Source organism: Lissotriton helveticus, chromosome 7 (genome assembly GCF_964261635.1).
Source record: "Lissotriton helveticus chromosome 7, aLisHel1.1, whole genome shotgun sequence".
Classification (NCBI taxonomy): domain Eukaryota; kingdom Metazoa; phylum Chordata; class Amphibia; order Caudata; family Salamandridae; genus Lissotriton; species Lissotriton helveticus.
Genome location: NC_136068.1, coordinates 1,455,077,774 through 1,455,104,108, shown reverse-complemented (window position 1 = coordinate 1,455,104,108; position 26,335 = coordinate 1,455,077,774). Strand labels below are relative to the sequence as shown.

Below are 26,335 nucleotides of genomic sequence, written 5' to 3'. Positions count from 1 at the left end.
GTATTGTACTGAGCGCATGTGCAGCTGAAAGAATGCAAACACATTGGCGATGTATCTTATCAATACCAGTCACTGATTATGAGGGATCATCCAAACTTTGAAAAGAACATGTGTGATGTTGAATTTAGTAGTCAAATAATCTTTTTCTTTTCTTCTGACAGTCCAAAAAAAAAATGGTCGTTATTTTAAAATGCTGAAACAACAGTGATGGTTTCAACTTTATCAACGTAAACACAAAGTTGCTGGCTGGAATGCTTGCAAAAGTTTCCGCCACTGGCAATTAAATGCCTGTGGGCTGAATTCCAGTCTATTGTTTTTCGACCACTATGTTACTTAAGACAGAGACCAGTGTTACGCAAATCAATCTTGCTCCAAATGTCCAGCACAAACTGCCAGGCTATGACCTCAAAGCAGACACAGAAGCAACCTCAATCTGTTTTTGGCATAGTTGGTGAATAGCATTGAGTTATAGGTTCAGTCCTGCAGCACAGTAAGATAGTGACTGGGCTGAACCTACCTGTTGTACAGGAAAAACGCATGGCTGATGGGTGGAAAGCACTGAAAAATCTCAGCCACTAGCAGTCGCTCTAGCTGCATTCAAGTCCATCATTTATTTTCTCACTAAACCCAAGTAGACTTGCTATGTGCAAATTATGTGGGTTCAGTTTCAGCATGAATAGTCTAACCCACACTGCTGTGCCAGGTCGTCCTATCAAACTTCGTTTATGTACTGGAAAACACTTTAAATGTTTGTCTCTCTAAGGGGATTTCAGTAGCTGAAACAACCTAGAAGTATTTGAGCCTCCGACTTCTTATCTTTGAGCAAATAAACCATTCACGCAACTATTGAGAATAATGCTTGGTAATTAGAGAGAAAGCTGTCAAGGCGCAAAAGGAGCAACTCCAAGGGTGTACACCACCACTTTATGTCCGATAAAGCTACGTAAAGTGTTCGTTTGTGTCTGTATATGCAATTCTTCAGAGGGTAACAGCCTTTACATTTTGTAGTGAGTAAATAAGAGTATCTAAACCATGCAAGTGGAGAATGTATGTTTGACGTGTTATAACTGCATTGTTATTTCATTCCAAATTTAAATAAAGAGCATGGTCTTTTTAAAAAAAAAAAAAAAAAAAAAATCTTTGATATTTCAATTTTTTGGGAAACAATCAGTAACAACCAAGCAGCGCACCTTGCAAGTGTGTGCTATTAGTTTTGAAATATCCTTTCATCGCCTTTGTAAATACAAACTTGATTACCCATGCAATATCAAATCGCATTTCCCTGGGCATGCTGCACAAAACAAAAACAAGCACTCCCAAAGTCTCCACCCATCCCAATCCCTGCCCTCACCTCTATCCCCTCCCCTGCTGGGGCTTATTTCTGTCCCAGAGTGTTACCATCAGGGGGCTCTGTCATCCTACAAAGCATCTCTTGCCAAGTTGCTAAATCTACTCCACCCATCCCAATCCCTGCCCTCACCTCTATCCCCCTACCCTGCTGGGGCTCATTTCTGTCACAGAGTACTAACATCAGGGGACTCTGTCATCCTACAAAGCATCTCTCTCTAAGTTTCTAAATCTTCTCCACCTTCTTGTCTCGCCTGCATGCCTGATAAACACTTCAGCAGCTATTGCCCATTCTAGCAAATCCTTTTATCATGGTTTCACCACTGTGGGGAGGGGGCGTGGCCAAGCCAGCCAAGATGGCGAACACCCCTCTGTGGTGCTCCGAACGGCTGCCCACACGAGCCCGTCATTGCCTTGCGAAAATGTCTACACATCGGCGAAACCTAATGCAGTAAGTACTGCTACCTGCAGAGATCCCCCTCAAAATCCCAATTCACGGCCCAGCAGGTGCGGGTGCCGCGAAACGGAGCCGGCCCAACGATCCCAGCTTAAAATGGCGGCGCCCGGCAGCCAGTAATAGATAAAGGGGGAGTCCGTGCTCCAGCAAAGTGGCGGTGTCGATGCGGAGGGGGCACCGGGACGAGAGTGATAAACCGGAGACACAATGAGTACTCTCGAGGGATCACTGTGTCCCATCTGCACTCTCCCGCTCCGATGCAGCCAGATACCAGGGCCGGGTAGCCCCCGCTAAGGTGTGAGCCATAGGCCCTGTGGGGCGCGTGGCTGAAGTTCACCGTAGCGGGGCTGGGGCGTGAGGAGGGCCCCCCCTGCCGCAAGGGAGCGCTGGCGATCCCCACCCCAGTCCCGGACCAGCCGAAGACCCCATAGCGACAAGAGCCTAATGAGACGATCCCCACCCGAGACTAACACTGCGGGACCTGCCTACTGATGACGGCAAAGTACTGGGGGAGCACCTCGATTACCCCTGAGGAACCAGGAACGCGATCCCAGCACCAACACAAAATAGCGGCGCCTGTTAACCAGCAATAGATAGGTGGGGGAAGAAGCCCCGAAGAGTCCGCAACCCATCAATAAAGCGGCGTCCGCGGCGTTGCTGCAGAAGGGACAACCGGACGGGAGTCCGTGACAGGCTAGGAACGTAGTGGGTGCTGCAGGCCAGAATATTCTACTCTTCCGTGCCCCTGAGACCCCCGGACATCAGGGCCGAGATTCCGCCGCTGGGGTGAGAGCCCCAGGCAGCCTATAGGTGAGGGACGCCCCTCCCCCCCACCCCCCTGATCAGTGCCAAGATCCGAGGCGCAAGGGGAGGAGAGGTGTGCAGGGCGCGTGGCTGGAGTTCACCGTTGCTGGGCCGGGGCGTGAAGAGGAGCCCCCGCCACAAAAGAGCACTGGTGATTCCCGACCCCTAGTACCAGACCAGCAGAAGGACCCACAGTTTATTTTTATTTATTTTATTTTGAAAGTTTTATATAGCGCGAACAAGATCCTTGCAGATATCAGAGCGCTTTACATAGAAGGGGTATATGAGGGAGCATAGTCAGACAGATAAATCAATAGAACAAACAGTACAAATAGGTGGCTGCAAAGCCAATCAGGTGAGTAATAAGACAGCTAATACAAAAAATAAGCAAAGGGGTCAAACATGTGGTACAGAGTTCGAGATAATAGTTCAAGTGTATTTAGCCATGAGGATAGCTTTTACTTCATTTTTAAAGAGTGTAGTGGAAGAGATAAGCCTGGTTTCGGGAGGGAGTGAGTTCCAGATCCTAGGCGCCATTCCTGAAAAGGAGCGCTTATATGTTTTTTCCTTCCGGAATCTTCGAGGTTTCAGCAGAAGATTGTTTGTGCCTCTAGTGTTTCTAGCTCCGCCAGAGATTGTCAGCTTCTGAGCGAGGTAGCCGGGTGAGTTTAGGTGTACCGCCTTGTGTGTCATGCAGGCGATTTTCAGATGTATTCTGGCTTCAAAAGGTAGCCAGTTCAGGGATTTCAAGTCAGGGGTAATATGGGAGTGCTTTTTTGACCCAGTGATGAGTCTCGCTGCAGCGTTTAGAGAAGCTCTTAGGGGTGCGGTTGTAGTTAGGGGGAGTCCGCAGAGGGCGATGCTGCCGTATTCTATTTGAGGGAGGACTAGTGCTTGTACTGCGGTTTGGAAGTCTTTGGCTGGGAGGAAGGGTTTAAGTTTCCTCAGCGTATTGATTTGGAAGTTCGCTCCCTTTGTTGCCTTGCTGATATGTTGCTGCATGTTGAGATTGGTGTCGAGTGTTATGCCTAAAGATTTTGCTGAGTCCACGATAGTGGGTTGGACATTGAGTGCGGTTAGGTGTTTAAGCCAAATTTGAGTGGTGGAGATCTTCGCTGGAGGTGAGATCAGAAGGAACTCTGTTTTCAGGGCAGTGAGTTCCAGATCCTAGGCGCCATTCCTGAAAAGGAGCGCTTATATGTTTTTTCCTTCCGGAATCTTCGAGGTTTCAGCAGAAGATTGTTTGTGCCTCTAGTGTTTCTAGCTCCGCCAGAGATTGTCAGCTTCTGAGCGAGGTAGCCGGGTGAGTTTAGGTGTACCGCCTTGTGTGTCATGCAGGCGATTTTCAGATGTATTCTGGCTTCAAAAGGTAGCCAGTTCAGGGATTTCAAGTCAGGGGTAATATGGGAGTGCTTTTTTGACCCAGTGATGAGTCTCGCTGCAGCGTTTAGAGAAGCTCTTAGGGGTGCGGTTGTAGTTAGGGGGAGTCCGCAGAGGGCGATGCTGCCGTATTCTATTTGAGGGAGGACTAGTGCTTGTACTGCGGTTTGGAAGTCTTTGGCTGGGAGGAAGGGTTTAAGTTTCCTCAGCGTATTGATTTGGAAGTTCGCTCCCTTTGTTGCCTTGCTGATATGTTGCTGCATGTTGAGATTGGTGTCGAGTGTTATGCCTAAAGATTTTGCTGAGTCCACGATAGTGGGTTGGACATTGAGTGCGGTTAGGTGTTTAAGCCAAATTTGAGTGGTGGAGATCTTCGCTGGAGGTGAGATCAGAAGGAACTCTGTTTTCAGGGCATTGAGTTTGAGATGATTATCGGCAAGCCAGGATTGGGTGCCTCTGATCGTTGAGTTCAGGAGCAGGATGTCTTTGGGGGATTGTAATTTGAGATAAAGTTGGGTGTCATCGGCGTACATGTGAAAGTGTACATTGGATGCTTGTAGCAAGGTGGTCAGAGGTTCCATAACTAGGTTGAACAGAGTTGGGGATAGAGAGGATCCTTGGGGGACGCCTAGCGTTACAGGTATTGGCGAGGACATCAGGTTGTTGCTCTTGAATTTCTGAGACCTGTTGTGAAGAAAGGAAGTGAACCACTTGAGAACAGTTCCAGATAAACCCATTCTTGTGTTCAGTAGTTCAAGTAAATTCTCATGTTTAACGGTGTCGAATGCTGAAGAGAGATCAAGAAGGATGAGGAGGCAGGTGTCGTTTTGGTCTAGCATTTGAAGTGCGTCGTCAATTATGTGAGTCATAGCAGTTTCTGTACTGTGTCCTGCTCGGAAGCCTGACTGGTGAGGATTGAGGAGATCAAATTGTTCAATGTGTTTAGTCAATTGTAGTTGTGCGCATTTTTCCAGCAGTTTGGCGAGAGTGGGAATATTGGTAATGGGACGGTAATTGTTGAGATCAGAGGGGTCGGCTGTAGGTTTCTTTAGAAGAGGTGTGACTTGTCCAACTTTGAGAGAGTCAGGTATGCTTCCTTGTTGGAGAGAGCTGTTGATAATTTTAGTCCAGAGAGGGAGAAGCAAAGGGGTAAAGTCTTTTACTGCGGTAGCAGGAAGGGGGTCTGTGAGGTGATTGGATGGTTTCAGGGTGCTGAGCAGTTTGCCAATTTCTTCTTCCGTGTATGTGCCAAAGGTTGACCATGTAGCATTGTTTTTTGGTTCAATGGGTGCTAAGCACTGGGGTTTGGAATAGAGGCTTGCGTCAATGAGGAGATCGCTCTTTATGTTGTCAGTTTTTTGGATAAAGAAAGCAGCGAAGTCTTCACAGGAGGGTGCTTCACGCCCAGTGTTGAGTGGTTGGGGTTGATCCTTGGATTGTGATCTAATTAGCTCAAACAGTTTTCTCGGGCGTTTTTTTGCTTGGTCGAGCTGGAGGCTGAAGAAATCTGATTTTGAGCGTTTTATTTTCCTGAAGTAGGCGTTTCTCTTTTCCTTCAGAGCTTTTAGGTGCAGTGCAGAGGGAGCTGATCTCTAGGTGCGTTCTGCCATTCGCATGTCTCGTCTATCCTCATTGAGACTCCCATCGTACCATGGATTGGAGATTTTAGTAGAGACTCTTTTTAGCTGCATAGTTGCAGCCTCATTAATTATTGCGGTCATAGCGTTGAGATAGTGGTCAGTCAGGGTTTGAACGTCCGTAGCGCCTGTCGGTGGGAGTAGGAGACTGCGACTGTTAGGGGGCAAAGAGCCTGGGTTGAGTTTTTTTCATGTCTCTTTTCCAGACTTTGGGCTTGGCGGGTTGAGCCGGGTTAACTTTAACTTTTTCATTGATGAAGAATGTGACAATATGATGACCTGACCAGTCTCAGGGTTGGATGGACTCGAGTTGGATAGAGTCCTCTTTGGAGATGATCAGGTCGAGGATAGATCCTTTCTCGTGTGTCAGGCTGTTGCATATTTGGGTGAGGTTAAGGGCATCGAGGACATTTCTAAGACTATTTACCACCGCGTCATTGCAATCGTTCCAGTAGAGGTTGAAGTCACCAAGGTATATTTGGGTGAGCTGCCGTCCGGAATTGGTTGAGATCATATCCATGATTTGTTGGGAAAAGGTGAGGTTGTCCCTGGGTGGGTGGTAAATGCTGTGAAGAGAGCATATCGGTTTGCCTTCACTAATAATGTCGAGGCAGATGTATTCCCAGGATGTTGGGGATGGTAGGGAGGTGGAATTGACTTTCAGAACAGAGAGGTTGTTCCTGTAGATGCATGCGATTCCACCACCTATTTTGCCTGATCTGTCGAGCCTGATAATGTGGTAGTTGGGAGGAACCAGAATGTCCATTATAGGTGACGAAGATTCAGTCAGGATGATTAGGTCAAGGTCCAGCGATAAGAGGAGATCAGCAATGGCGGCGGAATGTTTCGAGGCTGATCTGCAGTTGAGGAGAGTGCATTTGAGACGGGGTGTGTTGAGGGTGGTAGAGGGTTCTAGAGAGAGAGGGACTTTTCTAAGGTTATTGGGAATGGAGAATCTGCTGTTTAGTGTGGGGGGTCTAAGGGGATTTGAGTGTATCGCGGGAATGGTGAGGTGTGAGGTGGTTGTGTGATTTTGGGGGGCTGGGTCATAGGAGCGGAGAAGGGTGAGTGTGTCGAGGTCAGAAGTAGGGTTGTGGGTGCGACGAGGGCGGTTGTTGCGATTGCGAGCTGGGATTGAGGTCCGGTGTGGAGAGAGTTGAGTGAGAGAGTTAATCGGAAGGGAGGGGGACAAGTTGGGCGGGGAGGTGTAGGTGTGTGAGGGGTTGCAGGGTCGACGAGGGGGACGAGGGCGGTTGCTGCGAATATGAGCAGGGTTTGACGCCCGGTGTGGGGCGTGTTGCGTGAGGAGTCAGCCGGAGGGGTAGGGGAAAAGTTGGGAGGGGAGGAGGAGGTGGGTGAGGGGTGTATGGGGTGTGTGGAGAGTAGTTCTTTGATGTGTATGTCTTCTTTGATCTGAGTGAGGGTGGCCATGATGTTGTCCCTCGTGGGGCAGGTGGTGGAGGTGGGGGTGGCAGTCAAAGGTGAATGACTGACCAGGGAATTCGCGTGCAGGTGGGAGAGTTCTGGTGGGCTGGTGTTCGAGCAGGGCTGCGTTGTGTTAGTGTATGGGATGGTGTTAGGGAAGAGAGAGGTTTTGGGCGGGAGGGTTGTGGATGAGGTAGGGAGGAGGTTGGTGATATGAGTGGGGGCATTGATGGTAGGCGGGGGGGTCAAGGTGTAGGCTGGGAGACTGATAGTAGTGGTGGGGGTGCAGGAAGGGTAATGGGGGCTGAGAGTAGGAGGGGAAATGGGATTGGAGATGGTCCTGTTGTGGGGAGGGGGAGTTAAATTAAGAGAGGAGGTGTGTTCTGCGTAGTTAGTTAGAGGGTAATGGGGACTGAGAATGGGGGGGATAAAGGGAGTGATTTGTCGATGTGCGCGTCGTTCTGGTGCAGAACTGGGTTAGGTGTGTTGTGGGTGGGAGCTGTGCTGTCGGGGGTGAGAGGAGTGTTAATGACAGCTGTAGGTGTGAGAGGAGTGTTGATGGTATGTGTGGAGGTCTGAGGGTTGGTAGAGGGGGTGGGGGTGTGAGTGGTGTATGAGGGGGAGCGATCTGTGTCTGTGTTTGAGGCGTGTATGGCAACTGCCTGGTGCTGAACTGGGATAGAGGAGTTGTGGGTGGGAGATGAGAGGTCAGGGGTGGTAGGTGTGTCCCTGATTGAGGAGTATGTAGTAGCTAACTGGCGCTGAAATAGGTTGGAAGGGTTGTGGGTGGTGGGAGCTGTGAGGTCATGGTTGGTGGGACTGGAGGAGATATGAGTGTTGGTCCGCGAATTGGAGAGGTGCTCTTTGAAAGTGGGGAACAAGTTGTCTAGTAGTTCCAGGTTCCTGTCTGTGGATTGAGATAGGACAATCCCGTTATTGTAAATCGTGATGGTGGCTCTGCCTGGAAAGAGTTGGGATGGTGTGATGGAGAGAGTTAGGCTGTGAGCGGATTTCCTGGTGGAGGAGACGGTGAGTAAGGTGAGGAACGCTTTTCTCCATTGAGCTCTGCGTGTGGTGTGGAAGATGATATCGGTGTTCAGGGATCCATTGACCGGTGAGAAGTAGGTGTCAGCAAAGGGGGTTTCAGGGTGTGACCTAAGGAAGTTGTGTTTAAAGCGTTTAGCGGCTTTTTTGGTGAGTGTCAGTGGGTAGTTGATTTTATATGTGTGATTGCCGATAGGATCCATGTTAGGATGGTGGTTTAGGTGGGTATGGGAGAATGCACTATAGTGGTACGCATGTGTAGAAAAACAAATACATACAGTAAGTTACAAAGTACAGAAGTGGTGCTAGTGATCAACCAGCATAACCCAAATATAAGAGTGTGCAGAAAAACAAATACATACAGTAAGTTACAAAGTACAAAAGTGGCACTAGTGATCAACCAGCATAACCCAAATATAAGAGTGTGCAGTAGAGCAAATACATAGAGTAAGTTACAAAGTACAAAAGTGAAGTATAATACTTCAGATAGAAGTATAATACTGGGACAAGATACAGATGCAAAACAACAAGTTACATGGATCAAAAGTGACCCTAGGGGGCAGAAGTGACACTAATGAGCAACCAGAAATATGAGGTAGCAGTCGGTGCATTACAGGAGAGAAGAGTGAGAATGGATGCAGGTTGCAGAACTGTGCAGAATAGTGCAGAATACAGTAGAAGTATATGATATATGAGGTAGCAGTCGGTGCATAGAAGGAGAGAAAAGTGGGAATGGGTGCAGGTTGCGGAAATGTGCAGAATAGTGCAGAATACAGTGAAAGTATACTACTGATACAATATAAAAACAGAATACAAATGCAAACAACAATTTACATGAATCAAAAATCAAAAGTGACATTAGTTAGCAACCAAAATATGAGATAGCAATCTGTGCATTACAAATGTTCAAAATACAGGTAGAAGTATAATACTGCAATAATAGGTAGACATTCTTTCACAAGGAGAGAAATGTGGGAATGGGTGCAAGTTGCGGAAATGTGCAGAATAGTGCAGAATACAAGTGAAAGTATACTACTGATAGAATATAAGAACAGAGTACAAATGCAAACAACAATTTACATAAATCAAAAATCAAAAGTGACATTAGTTAGCAACCAAAATATGAGGTAGCAATCTGTGCATTGCAAATGTTCATTAGTTAGCAACCAAAATATAATGAGGTAGCAATCTGTGCATTACAAATGTTCAAAATACAGGTAGAAGTATAATACTGCAATAATAGGCAGACAGTGCCACGAGTCCAGTAGGACGATCCCCATCCGAGACCAAAATGATGGGACCTGCTCACTAATGACGGCGGGGTAACGGGGGGAATATCTTGTTTGCCCCTGGAGCACTAGGAACGTAAGCCCTGAGACATCGGCAGCACAAGCAGGATCAATTACCCTGGTCTACCCTCTATTCAGTTAGGTGGCCCTCAACTGCCACAAAGGTACACTGCGTGAGAACAAAGTCAGACCCAGGAGCCATCACTGCGTGGGTCGATAGAAACTGTGAGCCAGAGTCCCCCAGCACGATCTCGGACCTTGCAAGTACAGCAACACGGCATCAGCCGGGGAAGGACAGGGAAGGTGTGGCAGAGGGACGCCTGCAGGACGCTACGGACTTCACTAGACACCCCTAAACCCAGGGACCTGGCCCGGGAATAACAAGACCCAGTAAAGGACTGAAGTGACACACACCCATCGTGGTGAGTCCCCTTGATACATCTGGAAGCAATTCAGAGACAGCGGGAGGGACCACAAGAAGGTTCTCGCCGGCGCCCTCAGCAGAATAATCCCCCCCCCTCCCTAATGCAGCATCTCTGAAGTCTACCATATCACAGCCCCTGCGGCGCTGGGAGCAATCTTAATGAGCCAATACTGCTCCTCCCCGATTACCTTTGACGGTGGTCATCGCCCACAACCGAGTGTTTACTGAGGTGGCCTCGCAGCCCATTAACAGCAAGATTCATAAGGGGAGGAGGGATATACGGACCGGATTACCCCTAGAGAGACCATCAGTGTCGCTGCATAGAAAGCGCAGCAAGTGACCAACACACGACCGAGACGTACATGGGAAGACAACGGATTGCCAGCGCAACGCCAGGCCCAGCGGCAGGGAAACCACCCTCCCTGGGTCCCTCTGAGGTGAAGCAGAAGGGAGAACCCCCGCAATCGGACTCCATGTCCGCTAAAATAGACAAAGTCCTAGCGGCAATAGAGCAGTCCCGGATTACCATGGAGTGCAAATTTGGCGAACTCGCCGCGGACCTCAACCTGCTGCGGGATAACCATAGAAAACTGGCAGATAGTCAAGCAGGGAGAAAGAACACTACAAACAGTGAAACCACAAATCCAATCGCATCATGTGGCCATCAAAGATTTACAGACCAAAGTTAAATTCCTAGAACGCAAGACAGATGACCTGGAGGGGCACTCCCACCGGAGCAACATCCAAGTTCTAAATCTGCCGGAGGAAGTTGAGGAGGCTGACCCCATTCAGTATGTGGAAACATGGAAAACTTTCACCCCAGCAAAAAACCTAGTGCCATTTTTCTCAGTAGAGAGAGCGCACAGGGTCCCGGCCCGGAAGCCACCTCAAGGTTCTCCACCCAGACTGTTCCTGCTAAAACTGCTTCACTATCAAGAAAGAGATGCAGTTCTGCGAGCAGCGAGGCAGGCGAGAACACTCAGAGTCGAGGACAAAGAAGTCATGCTGTTCCCGGACTACTCCCAAGCAGTTCAGAGACAACGAGCCACATTTCTTGCGGTGAAACGCACCTTACACCAAAAAAACATGCAATATGCACTCCTATACCCGGCTCGCCTCAAGATCATCCACGGGGGATCCACACACTTCTTCGCGGATCCGGCAGATGCAAGGGACTGGGTGGAACAACACATAGGAGAACTGACCGAACGCAGAACCACACAACCAGCGACCCCACAGTGGGCGAAGATAGCAGCATAAACAAATCGTTCTCACGCAGCTGAGTCACCAATCGGTCGCCAACACCAGGAGTTCCCCTGACCTGGAACAAATCATAGCGGAGCGTAGAAGAGCCTTAAAAGCAGCGGCAGTGACACGGCGGACAGGAGGAAGTTCAGATGGAGAACGTGGCCCACCCCTCTTCACGTCAGTAGAGGAAATCAGCGATGCGCAAACCTCCCATGACTGCTCGGTCACACCACCACTACTGACCCCACAAACAGCCGAAACACTGATATGACAATCACGATGAACTGGGACAATACATAGGGGACGGGGTAGAGGGAGGCCCCTCCCCCTTGGTCCACACCACCCCGTCAGACACAAGATTCAAGAGGACACATCACAACAGCAACCAGAACATCCAGCGGCGACGTCTGCCGCTGAGTGACCTGTCGGTCGGCATAGAAGTACAGACATCAGCAGGCATCCACAATTCTACACCCATGGAGTGGGCAGCTACGGCACTGCCCCCAATGACGAAGCCTAGTCACCCCCTCACGTAACGAACTAGAAACAGTACGAGATGTACAGTTTGGACTTGTTGTTTCGAGCAATAGGCCCCTCTAGTTGGGAATGTTTCCCGAAGTTTGGTTATAGGTTCCCCCTTTTAGATAATTCCCCTAGAACCCCTACAGGAGCGAAAGGGCGAGGCGACACAAGGTACGTGGAGGGCGACTTTACTACCAGGAGGGACCTCGAGGGCGGCCTAGAATAGCGGGTAAGCCACCTCTACACAGACAACTGCAGACATGACCGCGAGACTCCCTATTACTGACGTCAAACTTATTACATTAAATGTTCGGGCATGCATACGGTGAGCAAACGCTATGCAGTATATGCCTACATAAAGAGACAGCAAGCACACATAGCCCTCCTGCAGGAGACCCATCTGACAGCGACGGAGGTAGCACGCCTGCGTAAAAAATGGAGAGGTACCATTTGCTCCATAACCTATTCGGCGTTCGCCAGGGGTACTCTAGTCTGGATTAGACCAGGAACCCCCTTTAAAGAATAGACACGAATAGTAGATAAGGAAGGGTGATACACAATGATAGAGGGATTATTAGAAGGGCAAACCATACTGATAGGGAGTATATATGCTCCTAACGTAAAGCAGGCCACATTTTGGAGTCGCCTCACAGGACTGTTATCCCATCACACGCTCACCCCGTGGATACTTGGCGGCGATTACAATTGCACCCTAGACACTAAACTGGACAGATCCCACCCCCCACCAGCACATTCACCAGCATACAGGCAAACAGAACTCTTTAATATATGGGTGAAACCCTGGACACTGACAGACGCGTGGAGAGCACGAAACCCCACCACCAAACTATACTCTTTTCACTCCATTCCACATAATCTACGAGTGCGCCTTGACAGATTTTTATGCTCTGCTACCCTACATCCCAAAGTACAACACTCGGATTATCTAGGACGGGTGCTATCTGATCATGACGCACTTCACCACCTCACCCCCCATACCCACCTGGAAATTACAGCGAGAATGCCTCACAGATCAGGTATTCAGGCAGGAACACGGGGACCATATTCAGGAACACTTCACATTGAACGCGGGAACGGCAACATCTCGGTTGGTCGAATGGGATGCATGCAAGGTAGTAGCGAGGGGGCATTGTATACAGCAAATAGTAGGGGTGCGCAGAATACTAGAAAAGGCGCTACATGGGGCAGAGCACACCTTAGCAGACCTCTCGAAAAAAGCGGACAGAGGCGAGGCCACCTCCGAACAAGTGGCCATGGCCAAGACCGCTTACGCGGAAATGTTGAGGGACCTACGCAAGTATAATTTTAGGGTTTATGCCACCAGGGTTCATCGGGAGGGCAATAGGGGAGAAACACTCCTGGCCTGGCTAGCCAAACGGGACCCAGAGGTGAAACCAATCAGAGGTAAGAGACCAGACAGGCACGCTCCGGCACTCACAACCCAACATCTTGCACATCTGCCGCAATTATTATTCTATACATCTACTAAGCCCCAAGGCAGAGTGATCCTCAAGCTGCCACTGGATTTCTGCATTCATTACCTCTACCTCCGGTCCCACAAGCGGACAAAAAAGAGTTGGAAAAGATTATATCTGCGGATGTAACGCAAGCGATCCGAGCGCTGGCGCGGAACAAGGTGCCTGGAATGGATGGCTTTGGCTGACTTGAAGATTATAGCACGTTCTCAGCCCAATTGACCCCGCATATGGTCACTATGTACAAATTACGCACTAGATAGAGGTGAACTCCCAGGGTCCCTTAGGGAATCTATCATAGTCACATTCCTAAACCCTCATAGAGATCCCACGCTCCCCTCTTCCTACAGACCAATTACCCTTCTCAGCGCATACTGTAAGTTACTAGGCAAAATATTGGCATAAAGATTCTCCCAAATTCTGGTACCATTCATCCAGCGGTGTAACACATCGCAAAACTTACGTAGGCTCTTTCACATACAAGACATGACGGGTATGCAGTTCCCCAAAGCGGTGTGTTTATTATTAGATCTCGAAAAGGCATTCGATACACTACTATGGCCGTATTTATTCGAGGTCCTCAGAAAAATTAACATTGGACCGGTCCTGATAGCATACACAAAACTCCTTTACACACACCTCACCTCTCAAGTCAGAATAGGCAAATACATCTCACCGGGGTTTGCAGTAGAAAGGGGGACCATACAGGGTTGCCCGCTGTCTCCTCTCCTATTCGCCTTGGCAGTGGAACCCCTGGCAATACGCCTGAGACAAGAGGGTGAAGAGATGGGAATTCCTCTAGCAGGCACAATGCACTGCGTGTCGCTATACGCAGATGACCTATTAATCTATGTTCGTGATGCCACCCAAGATCTGGCATCTATATGGAAGGCGCTTGTAGACTTCGCGAACGCCTCGGGCCTCAAAGTGAACTGGGAGAAATCCACAATATACCCGCTGAGCCCTCAGTTAGCCCCATTCCAAGTGCAGATCAGGCCATTATGCTGAGGCTCCCAGATATCTGGGAGTGAGGATGTACCATACCCCCGAGGACCTATATGAAGAGAACCATCGTGAGACGTTGGCAGGGATTAGATCGGCCGTGGGATTCTGGAAAACATTGCTCCTAACCCCAATAGGACGAGTGGTGCTGGCGAAAATGATAATGGTCCCTCGACTACTATACCACTTCACTAACCTCCCGGTTATACTGCCACGTTCCTCCTTTAAGGAGCTAGAAATCCTTCTCACCGAGCTGATCTGAGGAGGAAGCCGACACAGGGTGGTGCTATCAAAATTATACTTCCCCACAACAGAGGGAGGATTGGGAGCACCATCATTCGAGGCATACTTCCTAGCGGCCCAGCTACAGTGGCTGTCATACTGGAAGGCAGGGCGCCATACAGGGGAGACCACCACCACCACAGAGGGCCATACACCACTGCCAACAATCCGTAGGTTGTTGCTACCGGGCACTAAGTCCATGCGTACTCTGCTGCTGCAGGTGTCTATAGCCCGCACTTGTATGCTAAGAATACATCGCAGGTCTAAGCGTAGACCTCCGTACTCACCCCTACTCCCACTGGTGGGTTTCCGCAGAGAAATACTACACAGCAAGCACACTCCAAGTATGGTCCGAACGGGCAGTCACGGAGGTAGAGTCCCTGTTTGAGGAAGGCCAACTCAAAACATATGCCCAGATGACCGAACAATACGACCTCCCTCCTGGACAATTTGGACCCACAGACAACTCCTAGACAGTAGCCGCCGGTACTGGAACCCAAAAGAAGGGGAACCCCCGACACACCTAGTGATACACGCTATTGTACACATGGGAGTGGGGCGACATCTGGTCACGTGGCTTTACAAAGCTGTACAGGAGTTAATTCTACCCTCCCTGCAGCCCCTGCGTCAAAAATGGGAAACTGACATAGGAAGAGTAGTCAATGATAAAGAATGGAACAGTTCTACCCAGACACGCCCTTTGCATGCCCCCGATGTCAAACCCCCGAAGCAGACTTCAAACATGTTCTGGGACTGCCTTATTATCCACAATTATTGGGACAGGATCCATCGGATGCTCAGGACCACAACTGGCATTGTGACTTGTCCATTTGGGAAGCATGTGCTCTCGTGATTTTCCCCAGGAAGAGGACCGAAAAAGTACATTACCGCTTTATGTCTCTGGACATACTACTAGCGAAAAGGGGAATAGCCATGCACAGAAGCAGCCTGGATAGGAGCTGTGAAAAAATGGGGAAGGCAGAGGAAGAGACTCTGAGGGAGGAAGAGATAAAAGAGACTCGTAAGCATCCTATCTCCTTAGAATGGGTGCAATTACTACATACATTCACGCAAGAAACAAACCTACTGAGGACACCTGCAGACTCCCAGACCCCGCTGGCCCCTCCCAGCTACGACACAGCAACACCGCGAGAGAACCCGCCACTCCAGAACCAGCCCTGGGTAGACGATACGCAAGGAGTCCCCTCCGCCTAGTGTACACGGAACACCGCGCGAATGAGGCTCACATCCCGACCCTCCCCCTCCACGCACATATTACCTCGTCTCCACACATCGCAAAAGGAAAGTCCCCATAGACACTATCGATCCTATAGGTATTAGCTCCTTTAGCCCCCCTCCCTCTTTTCCCCCACAGTTTACCCCAACTGTTGACAGTTCGCAAGTTTGCGGTGGTGGATAACTCCGCCAACAGTTTGTTGGGAACGCATTTAGGCAAGAATAGACATGACCACATCGGGAAGTCTACACAACAGCGAAACACTCATACACGCCCATAGGTGAACAGCTCACCCGAACATGAGACAGAGTCGCTGATGAATTCGGAACAACGAGAAGACTCCTCCCTAACAGTCTCTTACCACTGACTCAACAGCCCTACCATTGTGAAATAACTAAATGTATGTTGACGATCACAAGTACTTCACACCCACATGTAACTGTTTTCATGCATTGATATGTTGTACAAAGTCAAGAAGCAATAACGAATGTAAAAACCCAATTAACAAATTTAAACAAAAAACATTTTCACCACTGTGGGTCTTGCCACCACCCAGTGAATAAGCTATACAACACCTCGCCAACACCACTCCCAATGCAAACATCCTGGCTTCCATCTTTGCCTGCTGTCTCTTCGGCATTCACAATGCCCAAGAGGCACAATTTCACCAACCCCTCATGTGTCAGTCCCGTAATTCTTGTCAAGTGCAGTACTGCCTCCCTCCAGAACGCCACTGTATGTGGACCCCCCACACCCCCACACCCCCAAAGTCATGTGTAAAAAGTTCCCTGCGATATGGCCACATCGCCTACATGCCACCGTAGACTCCAGATATATTTTAGAGACTGCTGATATATTTTAGAAAGCTACTTTGTTTTAATGTACATCCTGCGTAAATAGCGGGAATGTATAATCTTAAATGGGGCATTAGGTGGCACCTGTTTAACCTGGGCACAGGCTTTGCTCCAGTCCGTCAACCTCAGGTCTTCAGAGCAATCTCATTCCCACCACTCCCATGCTCGTTCCATAGTTCCCACTCTGTCTGCCACCAAGGCGACATTCAGTTGAGTTATCAACTGCCTACACCCAACCAGTTCAAATAGCTGCTGCATTGTGACGTGCTCCTGCGGCTTGGTGGGAAATGAGGGCCATATTGTTCATGCCCTCTGTACCATCCCGGAAAAAAAAGGGAACTGTCCCACCCCAAACAGCGCTTGGGCGAAACATACAAATTGGTTGTTGAACAGATCCCAGACCCTCCTTCATCCCCCTTCCGCCATACCGGACATGAAAGGACCTTAATCATCTTGTAAAAGGGCCTCCGCACCGACAAAGGGAGATTCTGTGCGAAGGGGGCCCTGTGGAAGACCTTAATAACCACTTTAAACCTCGTCGTCGCCCCTTGCCGGATTAAGTACGTGAGCTCCCTCGAATATCCCTCCCCATGAAGAACAACTCCAGGAGTGTGTATCGACCATGTGTGTCTGCCAGGAGGGCTTTTTCCCAGTTCGGGCCATCATCAAGTCTATATACTGTAGGTTGCAGTTGCATTCCAGCATAGTATAGGAACAAATCTGGCACCCTCATCCCACCTGCGAACATTAGAAGTTTCAGCGTGGACAAATACACCTGGCTCCTCCTGCCAGCCCATGCCAAGTCCGTCAACAACCTATCTAGCTGAGCAAATGTCACCGCCGGGGCCAGACACGTTACTTTTTGTTGGACATACAAACACTGTGGCAGGAACACCGTCTTAGTTAGGGGCCCCCCTCCCCATCAGGGACAGCAGGAGCATCTTCCATAAATCATCAGACCTGGTCAACCCATCTATCACCCTTCCCACATTCAAGTTGTACCTCTCCTGGTAGTCCCAGGTCAGCCATATTGCCAAATAGCGTAACGTATCACATACCTAGCTGAGCCCAAGTCCTTCTGGCAGGGGGGCTTCCCCTCTTCCCAATCAACCCAGAGGGAACAATTTAGATTTTTATTTGAAGGTCCTTAGCCCAGACACCTCAACAATTTCCTATAGCACCTTTTACTACAGGGGCACCAAATGCACCGGGTCTCGAAGATAAATCAATGTATCATTCGCCTACATAGAGGCTACGTGGACAGTGTTCACTGCCCATATGCCCAACGGTTCTAGGGACTCACAAAAATGGCAGGCCAGGGGTTACACCGCTAGCGCAAAGAGCACCGGAATAAGGGGCGACCCTGCCTAGTCCCCCTTCCCACAGGCGAAGGTTTAGATATTAAATGACCAGGGTGGACTCACCTCCGGTTTAGTATACAATAACTTAACCCACTAAATAAACCCCGGACTGAACCCCATATGGTGCATAATTGCCCACATATAGCTCCAGCCCAGCGTGTCAAAAGCACGCTCCAAGTCCAACGTGGCCAATGCCAGGTCCGCCCGAGTCTGCAGCCTAGTGCAGGACATGAGACAACTGCCTAATATTGTACATTGTAATCGTTCCTGGGGTAAAACCTGTGTTGTTGGGGTGGACCAGCAGCAGCCTATTCTCCTGTACCTTGCATAGGAGCTTAACATCCACATTTAGCATGGATAATGGCCTATAAGAGATAAGTTGCGTTGGGCCCCTTTCCTGTTGAGAATCAGAACCATCACCGATTCCCTCATAGTGTCAGGGATCACTCCCCTCTCCAGTGTCTCCATAAATACCCCTAGGAGCGTCTCAGAGAGTGAATTGGGTAGGGCCTGGCACAGCTCTGCTGGCAAACCATCTGTTTCCAGCATTTCACCTCGCAGCATCTTTGAATTCACCCACCTCAAAAGGACGGTCAAGGCTGCACCTTTGTTCCTCTGTGAGCCTCACCAGCTCCTTCCAAGGCACTCTTTGGTAGCTCCCGTGCATGGGAAATCCCTCCTGAAGGTAAGTGTGACATGCATCATTTATCTGATCGGAGCATGCTCTTTTGATGTGGTTATGCTTTCGTCACACATCCTTGTGACCCTCAAGATCAATCGTTATTTTGCATTTCTAGCCACATTTAATGCTTACGTACTCTTGTTTGCTTACATAAAACTTCAAACACTAGGTTTAGTGGAGTACTGATTGATGAAACACAGCCTAATGATTAGTTGAAAATATTTTTCCACAGTGAGCTTCTGAAACACACTCCACAATTCCAGTAACCCTTTGCTACAGCCTTTTTGGCACCTAGTATTCATTAGTTTGAAATTGAATGTCTAAAAAAATCGATATGAAGCTACATTTTTGTTTGATGAGGTCTATGGTTTCCCTTTGGAATAATGTTTTTATATGTAGGGTGCTGAATGTCAGTGTGCACATCTGGTCCATGCCACATGATCGTGATCTCATCCTTACCACAATTCCAAGTACAACGATTTTCATGCCAGCCCACAATGAGGTTGGCATAATTGGGCTCACACCTACTATCCCCTGCCATGCCGTGTGATTATACGTCCATATCCTCATGCTAGGACCTTAGATTAACTTAATTCAATTAGCACTTCAGTGTGTCCATCCAGAACAACAAAGCATGAAAATAAATATGTCTGGTGCATTTATCAGTAAATATTCTATATGTCCATGGTGTTCAAATATAACTGTATCTGGTGGCCCAAAGAAGGACAGATGTTTTTATGTACTTGGAGGCAAATAAGGTATTGATAGCACAGGATAACTATATTAGTTGTGATAAATGTAAGTAACTGATCATCCAATTAAGGACTCTCTTCTGCATCACTCATGAAAATGTTAAACAGTCTGGCATTTGTGAACTGGGTTCTAACTTGGTCTTTATATGAAGTTGCATATTCCACATAGTTATTGTTTTGGCACATCATATTATCTGGCCATCTGAAAAGGTAATATGAATGTCTGAAATTGTCGGATGGAATACATTAGTTAAAGGCCTTTTTGTGTTTGTAGTGGATGATGCAAATCAGACATCTGAAAGGATGTACTTAAAAATAGGACTTTCTTACAGGGTTAGAGACCCGACAGCTCATGAATTATTTTATTTGGTCACCCCCAGATGATGTGTACATGTGTGGATTGAGGTATAGAACAAACGATTGTACAAACGTAATATGGTCTTTTTGCTCTCCTTTGTCCTCTTCTCTTGTATCTTTAGTTACCCAGTAAAGCTTTAGCTGTACAGACCTAGAGTGAAAAGGCATTGTCCATCTCTCAGTGATTGTTCAATAATAAAGCACCTGAGGTTGATGCATTAAACAACAGTCATCCTTTTGCAGAGGGTGTAGGACTGTAAAAGTTTATTTTGGGGAGTTTTGTGTGGAGGTGGCAACGGAAAGCAAGAACAAAGTTGACTGTTACTGCTAGTCATAAAAGTAGCCATACAATATTGATCTGGGATAGCACTGTTGAGTACCTTTAAATACAAAGAATTATGATGAGCAAATTGTGCTGATGATGTTGATCAAAGGGGCTTAGGTCTGTGTTTTGGTACTTGCTTCCAGTTCTGAAATGTTGAGTTGCCTTGGGAAGATTATGTAAGATAACTGACTTCTTTTTCCTGATCTCCTTCCAGGAATAAGAAAGACCCAAAGATGATTACTGGCTGCAAGGCCCACATTGTCCTCCGGATGAGTGAAAACAAAGACTGTCTCCTTATCACTGAATGCCACTTGACCCACAACCACGTGCTGTGCCCCATTGAGTTTGACTACTACTTCAAGAAGGGATACCTGCTTGCAAATTCCTGCCTACCTGTACGCACCACTAACAAGATCTCTAAGCAATTTATCTGTGGAGAAGAAGTCAAACGTTTAGTGTCCTACTGCAAAAACCGAGACAATGGTGTCTTGGAAACCCTCCATTCTTTAGATGCCCTCTTCACTAATGACCCTGGAGCCAAAGTCAAGTTAGTGTTCATGGATGACCAAGTCGTCATCAAGACCATCTTCTTTCTCACCTCTGTAATGAAGTCTCTCTGCCAGAGGTACCCCTTCACACTCATCTTTGACCGAATGATGCATGTGAACGATGACTTCGATCTCTACACTGTTCTTTGTATAGATTCTAAGGGCCAGGGACGGGAATGTGCTTACTGCTTGACACGAGAGATGCCTGACCTGCTACGCTTCACCCTGGTGTCACTAGTACAAAGTGTGCCAGATATGAAGCTTAAAGTGACATGCTTGATACTTGGTGTTGCAATGGAGGACAAAGCTGTGGTAAGAGATTTGCTGCCACATGCCAAGGTCCAGATCTGCCAAGCCCAAGTTGAACGCCTACTCTTGCTGAAGGCACAAGAGATGGGGTCCACAGAAGTTGAGAAGATTTGGCCTCTTTTTGTGGAGCTGACGTCGGCCACCTCACAAAATGCCTACAACCAGGCAGTGAAAAATATGGATGCCATGCTGCCAAAGTCCTTTATGAATTACTTCAGGGAGCATTGGCACTCATGTCATGAGATGTGGGTGCCGCTTTGGGCTCCCAGGAACACAAAGAAAGTTAATTGCAGTGAATTGATCACAGAACACCAGCAGAAACTGAAACTGGCCCTCAAGTCTTCCTCGACAGTAGCTCATTGTGTCTTAGTCCTGGTGCTTATGCACAACCCCAAAGGGGAGAATGAAAGCCTTACTGAGGATGAGGTGGCCACACGCTACCATGCCATCTGTAAACCAGAGCCAGCCAGTCTGATTGAAGAAGAGCTTGGATTTGCCCGGCACAGTGCTTACACCATCACAGAGGCTAAGGAAGGCATTACATTGAACGATGGTGTCTCTGAATTCTTCATGGACCACAGCTTGACCTCTTGCAACTGTACTATCCATACCTCCAGCCTCCTGCCCTGTCGACACCTTTTTGCCACCCGTCTCCGAACCAAAAGTCCTTTATTTGACATGCAGCTTCTCAAAAAGAACACGACTGTCTTGCTAAAGAGTCACTAGTCATGAGGAATTTTAGCTGGTAATTGCAAACCTCTGTGAACTTACAATGCAAGTTCAAGTATCGGTATCAGAGTGAAGCACTGATTGAGAAACTTCTCAGCAGCAGAAGAAGATCTTTCAAAAACAGGAAGTATTAAGTGCGTCTGAAAGATCTACCCAATTTGAGAAGACTGCTGTTGCCCAAATAGAGCATGATAGTACATGGTGTTCTGCAAGATGTTGTACTCTGCAGTTTGGGACTAGGAATACTATATTTGTGTTTGATTGCAAACTATGGAGTATGTGGCTAAACTGGCCTAAACGTCATCATGTTTTGAGTGTGGTCAGTCTTTTTACCACTTCTGTTTTAATAGAACCCTTAATGATCTGTTTCCCCTTCTAGTGGTTAACTATTCCACTGTGACGCATGACAAAGCTCCCTAATATCTCTTTGACTGATAGCATAAAGAAGACACTACCATTACACATTGGTGTATGTGGAGAATAACCCATGTTATAACCTTGAAATAATGCAAACTAAATACACCAAGGAAGATACCTAATGAAACTGATAGGCACACAATGCTCTATTCAGCTCAGAAACCGATTAGAAAGACATGCTGTTAATGCTGCTACCAAATTCCTAAAGAATGCCTGAGAATATAAATATTCAGGTCTTGGAGAGTGAGTGGAGTAGTTCGGGAGAATTATAGTTTTATGAAGGTTGTGATTTGACCAACATGGAGGCCATGCCACCAGTCTGTAGCACCGGTCTCACATTTACCACTACCTTCTCAGCTAGGACACGGGGAAGATACCTTGTGATTGATTTGCTAAGAGGTATCTGTCCCTATTGCTCAAGGTGATGGGCCTGCTGGTCGCATATAGGTTTTGTATTGTGGAAGTCTGTCAGGGGCTTCTTGGGTGATAATGCGGCTATAGAAAGCAGTATGTTGTAGGGGTGGTGGACACCAAGGCTGCAGCAGGGAGCCATTTTGTTGCTGTGCTGCAGATGCACTTTCTGAGGCAGTAGTGTAGTACCCGAGTCATTGTTGGCAGTATGCGCTAAGTAGCAGATAGCTTTCAGATATCATGACTGGAGAGAGTATCATTGTGTTAAGTACTCAAATTGTAATTCTCCCTGACCAATGCCTCTTCCACAGTCCCTCACTAGGAAGTACTGCTCTAAAAGTACTGGATCTAAAAGTGTCCTTGTAGTTTGATGCCTTGTTATCTGGATTAAAGGTGAGTTGAGATTAATCACTAGTCCTCCTTTCTAAAGCCAAAATTGAAGTTTTTTCTTTTTAGCTTTGAATTGTTGTGAGATAGAAGGTTATGGTATGATGATTTGCAAACAAGGTTATTCAGTATAAAACAAAATTAAAATATTCTTTACTTGTGTTGTCAAACACTGTTATCGCTGTATAGTAATTATAGAACTTTGCAGCTTCGTAAGCACACAAATAAAATTACACAAAGGGCAGTTATGGCGCACAAAAGGTTGGCCACGAAGGACCCATGTGTGGTTCAAGAATAAACAACAAATGAAAATTGTTTTAATCAGGCTTTTGCTTTCAAGTTGAGGAGAATGGGTATGGCAGAGGCAGTGGTTGGTTGTTCCTTGCTGGTAAACCTATATAACGAAGTTATATTTTTTTTTGTATGAGCAATAGCAGAAATTCCATGTTTGGAGGCAGTTGTGAAATAGCTTCTCTGGTTCACCTTAAGTCTTTGGAACTTTTTTTTTTCTTCTTGGGATGCCTTCTGTTGATCTTATGGAAGTTGTTGACTTCTCGCCATGCCAGTGCTTGGTTGCATGTTATGGGTTTTTATTTACCTTGCTGCCAGAATCTAGTTTTTGAAATTATCTGGGAGATAGACATGTGCATATCTGTCCATACTCACTGCCCTTTAAGCTTAATGATATATATGTTTCTTCATGCACGTTCTTCTTCTGAGAATGTATCTTTGGTTGATAAATGGTGGTCTAAGGGCAGCAGGAGCGGAATGGTATCTATTGTGACAGCAGCTTGTGGGCTTAGCTTCAAATGAATTTTCAGCTGCTTACTGACTCCCAGAGTGAGCCTGGACTATTAATTTGGTTGATCAATAGTATGTTTCAGTTTTTCAGTTTATAAACTTTATTTCGGTTTGTTAAAAAAAAACAAAAGTTAAACAACATATACCAAATGGACAAGTGACGATAACACGTTATGTATAACAAAGAACTTGATGTACAAATGACTCCCCGGAAACGACAATTGAATCATTGAATAAATAGAAATTTAAAAGGACTTTAAAAAATAGGTCCATGATTTAAACTTACAAATAGATATAAGCTACATTTAAAAAATATGGGCAGATTAAGCCACGTATCAGTAAAATTCATAAACGATGGAATTTTGCAGAATGAGAAGAAATCAATAACATAAGTGGTTACATGAATCACCCACACCCAACCCAAGAACTTAACGGTTGCAACCACTATCGAGCTTCAACAGAAGTTTTTAAGATTCTGAAGGCCTCACGACTAGATCTAGTGCCCATATTATCACATATAGGTTTAAGCCATGTCCATCTAGGTATAGTGTATGCGTGACAAAGAAAACATGAGCCACAGTTTCACTTACATCGGGGCAAAAGGGACAAACACTAGAATTTGTAATACACCATTTGGAGGTAAAAGAGTGCAAAGGTAGAGAACCTACCCTAAACTGATGGAATAACTTCCTGTCTCGGGTTGACGTAATAAGGTCCCAGTAACCCTCCAGTTTAGTTTCATGTTTTAATTCGATAAAAGCCTTTGTCAGAGAACCATTTAAACAAGATGCAAACCGCTACATGTTAACCTGATTCCAAAAGGCTACCTTCAACTCAGTTTTACTGGGGAAAACACTTCCCATAGGAGTAGCCCACAAGTGTTCCAACCCTAGTTCACGTAATAGGATTTTAAGGGCAATAAACCATACAATTTTATGATTGGTATCAAGATCCCTCACTTCTAAAACGGCCTGGGCATAATGGGCGAGTTCTGGTGTGACCCAATAGGCTAAAAGTCTATATCTGGCCACATCCCTAATTGAATAACAGCCCAGGTCCAGAAGAAGAGGAACTATTGGAGTGGATTGGGGGAGACCAATAAGGGCCCTCAGAAATTTGTTCTGACCCAACACTAGATTGTCCAGATTTGCATGTCCTCACAACTCCACCCCAGATAAAATAGAAGCTCCAATTTTGACATTATATATCTGAAGCACTGGGGCTATTGGTTTAGTGTATGATCGTTTATGTTCCCTAAGGAGTACTCCTGAAAGTTGGGAGTGTTTGGCGGAGAGACAATCTAATTGTGCCTTCCAACACAATTTCCTATCGATTAGTACCCCCCAGATATGAGAATGTCTGTTTGTTCCAAAGACCCCTCCCTCATTCGAACTTCACCGATGACTTTTTTGAGTTGTGCAGAACCATGTACTTGGTTTTATTAACGTTTACAATAAGGTCATGGTCTTCACAAAACTCTTCGAATCTTGTGAGTGCACGTTGAAGTCCCTGCCAGGTTTTCGATAGTATGAGAGTGTCGTCGGCGAACATTAATAGAGGGGTCTTATTTCCAGCTAAACAGGGAGCATCTGTGGGATAATCTTTAAAATAACTTACATCCCCATTTATATAAATAGAAAGGAGGGTGGGTGCAAGGACGCATCCCTGTCTCACCCTCTTCTCAGCCGGGAACTTTCCAGTAGTCTGACCTGCCGGGTCCCACCTAACCTGGGAATAGTTACCAGTATGTAGTTTGACCACAAGAGCCAAAAGCACGAGCGGCAAGCCCAGTTTCAGAAGGGTAGACAACAACTTAGGACGCGGAACCAAGTCGAACGCTGACTTCAAGTCAACAAAGGCAGCATAAATGGTACCTTTCCCCAGGGTGACAGTTCGCCAATATATTAAAATACATTTTTAAACCTGATCCAGAGTGCTGATTGATTGCCGAAACCCTGTATGTAGGTTAGAGAGGATATTTAAATGTACCGATATTTATAGAGCGCACAGCTACTTCCCGAAGGTAGTGTCCCGGCGCTGTACGTATACCACTTAGGAACCCTTCCTGGTTTTCCCTGTGAGTGTCCACTCCTGGGCACCCCCAGGGTGAAACCAGGCATCCCAGCGCTTTTGGGTCCGTTGTGGAGTTTAAGCAAGCTATTGCCCAGAGTCACAGAGTGGGACCCATGATTAGAATAGGCACGAGGCGAGATTTATCGGGTCCGAGGAAATCGAGCCCAAGACCCGCTGAGGGGGGTATTGAACCCTGGTCCCGGGCCAGACTTCTGCATCAGGGTCTGCCGCTCTAACCATTTGAGCTACACTTCTCCACTCCAACCTCCAACCACTCCTGAATTCTGCCCAGCACCACGCTGGCAATAACTTTTTGAATACAGTCAATCAGGCTTATGGCCTGTAATTGCCAGGGTTAGATTGGTCTCCTTCTCATGTGCTAGGCAGAGATGCGCCTTTAGCGATGGCATTTAATAACAATTGTATGTACAATGCCCAAGAATCAACGTCGTGAAGAAATAAATCAGCAGGGATACAATCTAGCCCCGGAGCTCTACCTCTCGGAACCAGTAGGAGGGCATTTTCTACTTCCTTTTTGGTAGAGAATATTGTAGGAACAGAGGATGGCATCACAAAGATCTCTTGATCTGTTGGGCTGCTTGCAAACTGGCCCTTAAAGTGGAGAACCCATTGATCGGGCGCCACGTGATTAGTTGGAATATTACTGTGGTCCCCGATCACCCACTTCACTAAGTGCCAGGACGCAGTCGTGTCTCTGCCCTTACAAGACTTTAG

General features: G+C 47.2%; 1 protein-coding gene across 1 annotated transcript in view; it reads left to right on the top strand.

Annotated features, from left to right (window-relative positions):
- LOC144770358 (uncharacterized protein ZSWIM9-like) overlaps positions 1–23,791 on the top strand; it is an 85,310-nt gene extending 61,519 nt beyond the window's left edge. Inside the window, exon 4 of the mRNA XM_078654823.1 lies at positions 20,140–23,791. Within this exon, the coding sequence (XP_078510949.1) occupies positions 20,140–21,508 (1,369 nt within the window). The 3' untranslated portion in view covers positions 21,509–23,791. The remainder of the gene's footprint in view (positions 1–20,139) is intronic.
- Positions 23,792–26,335: the final 2,544 nt, after the last annotated feature.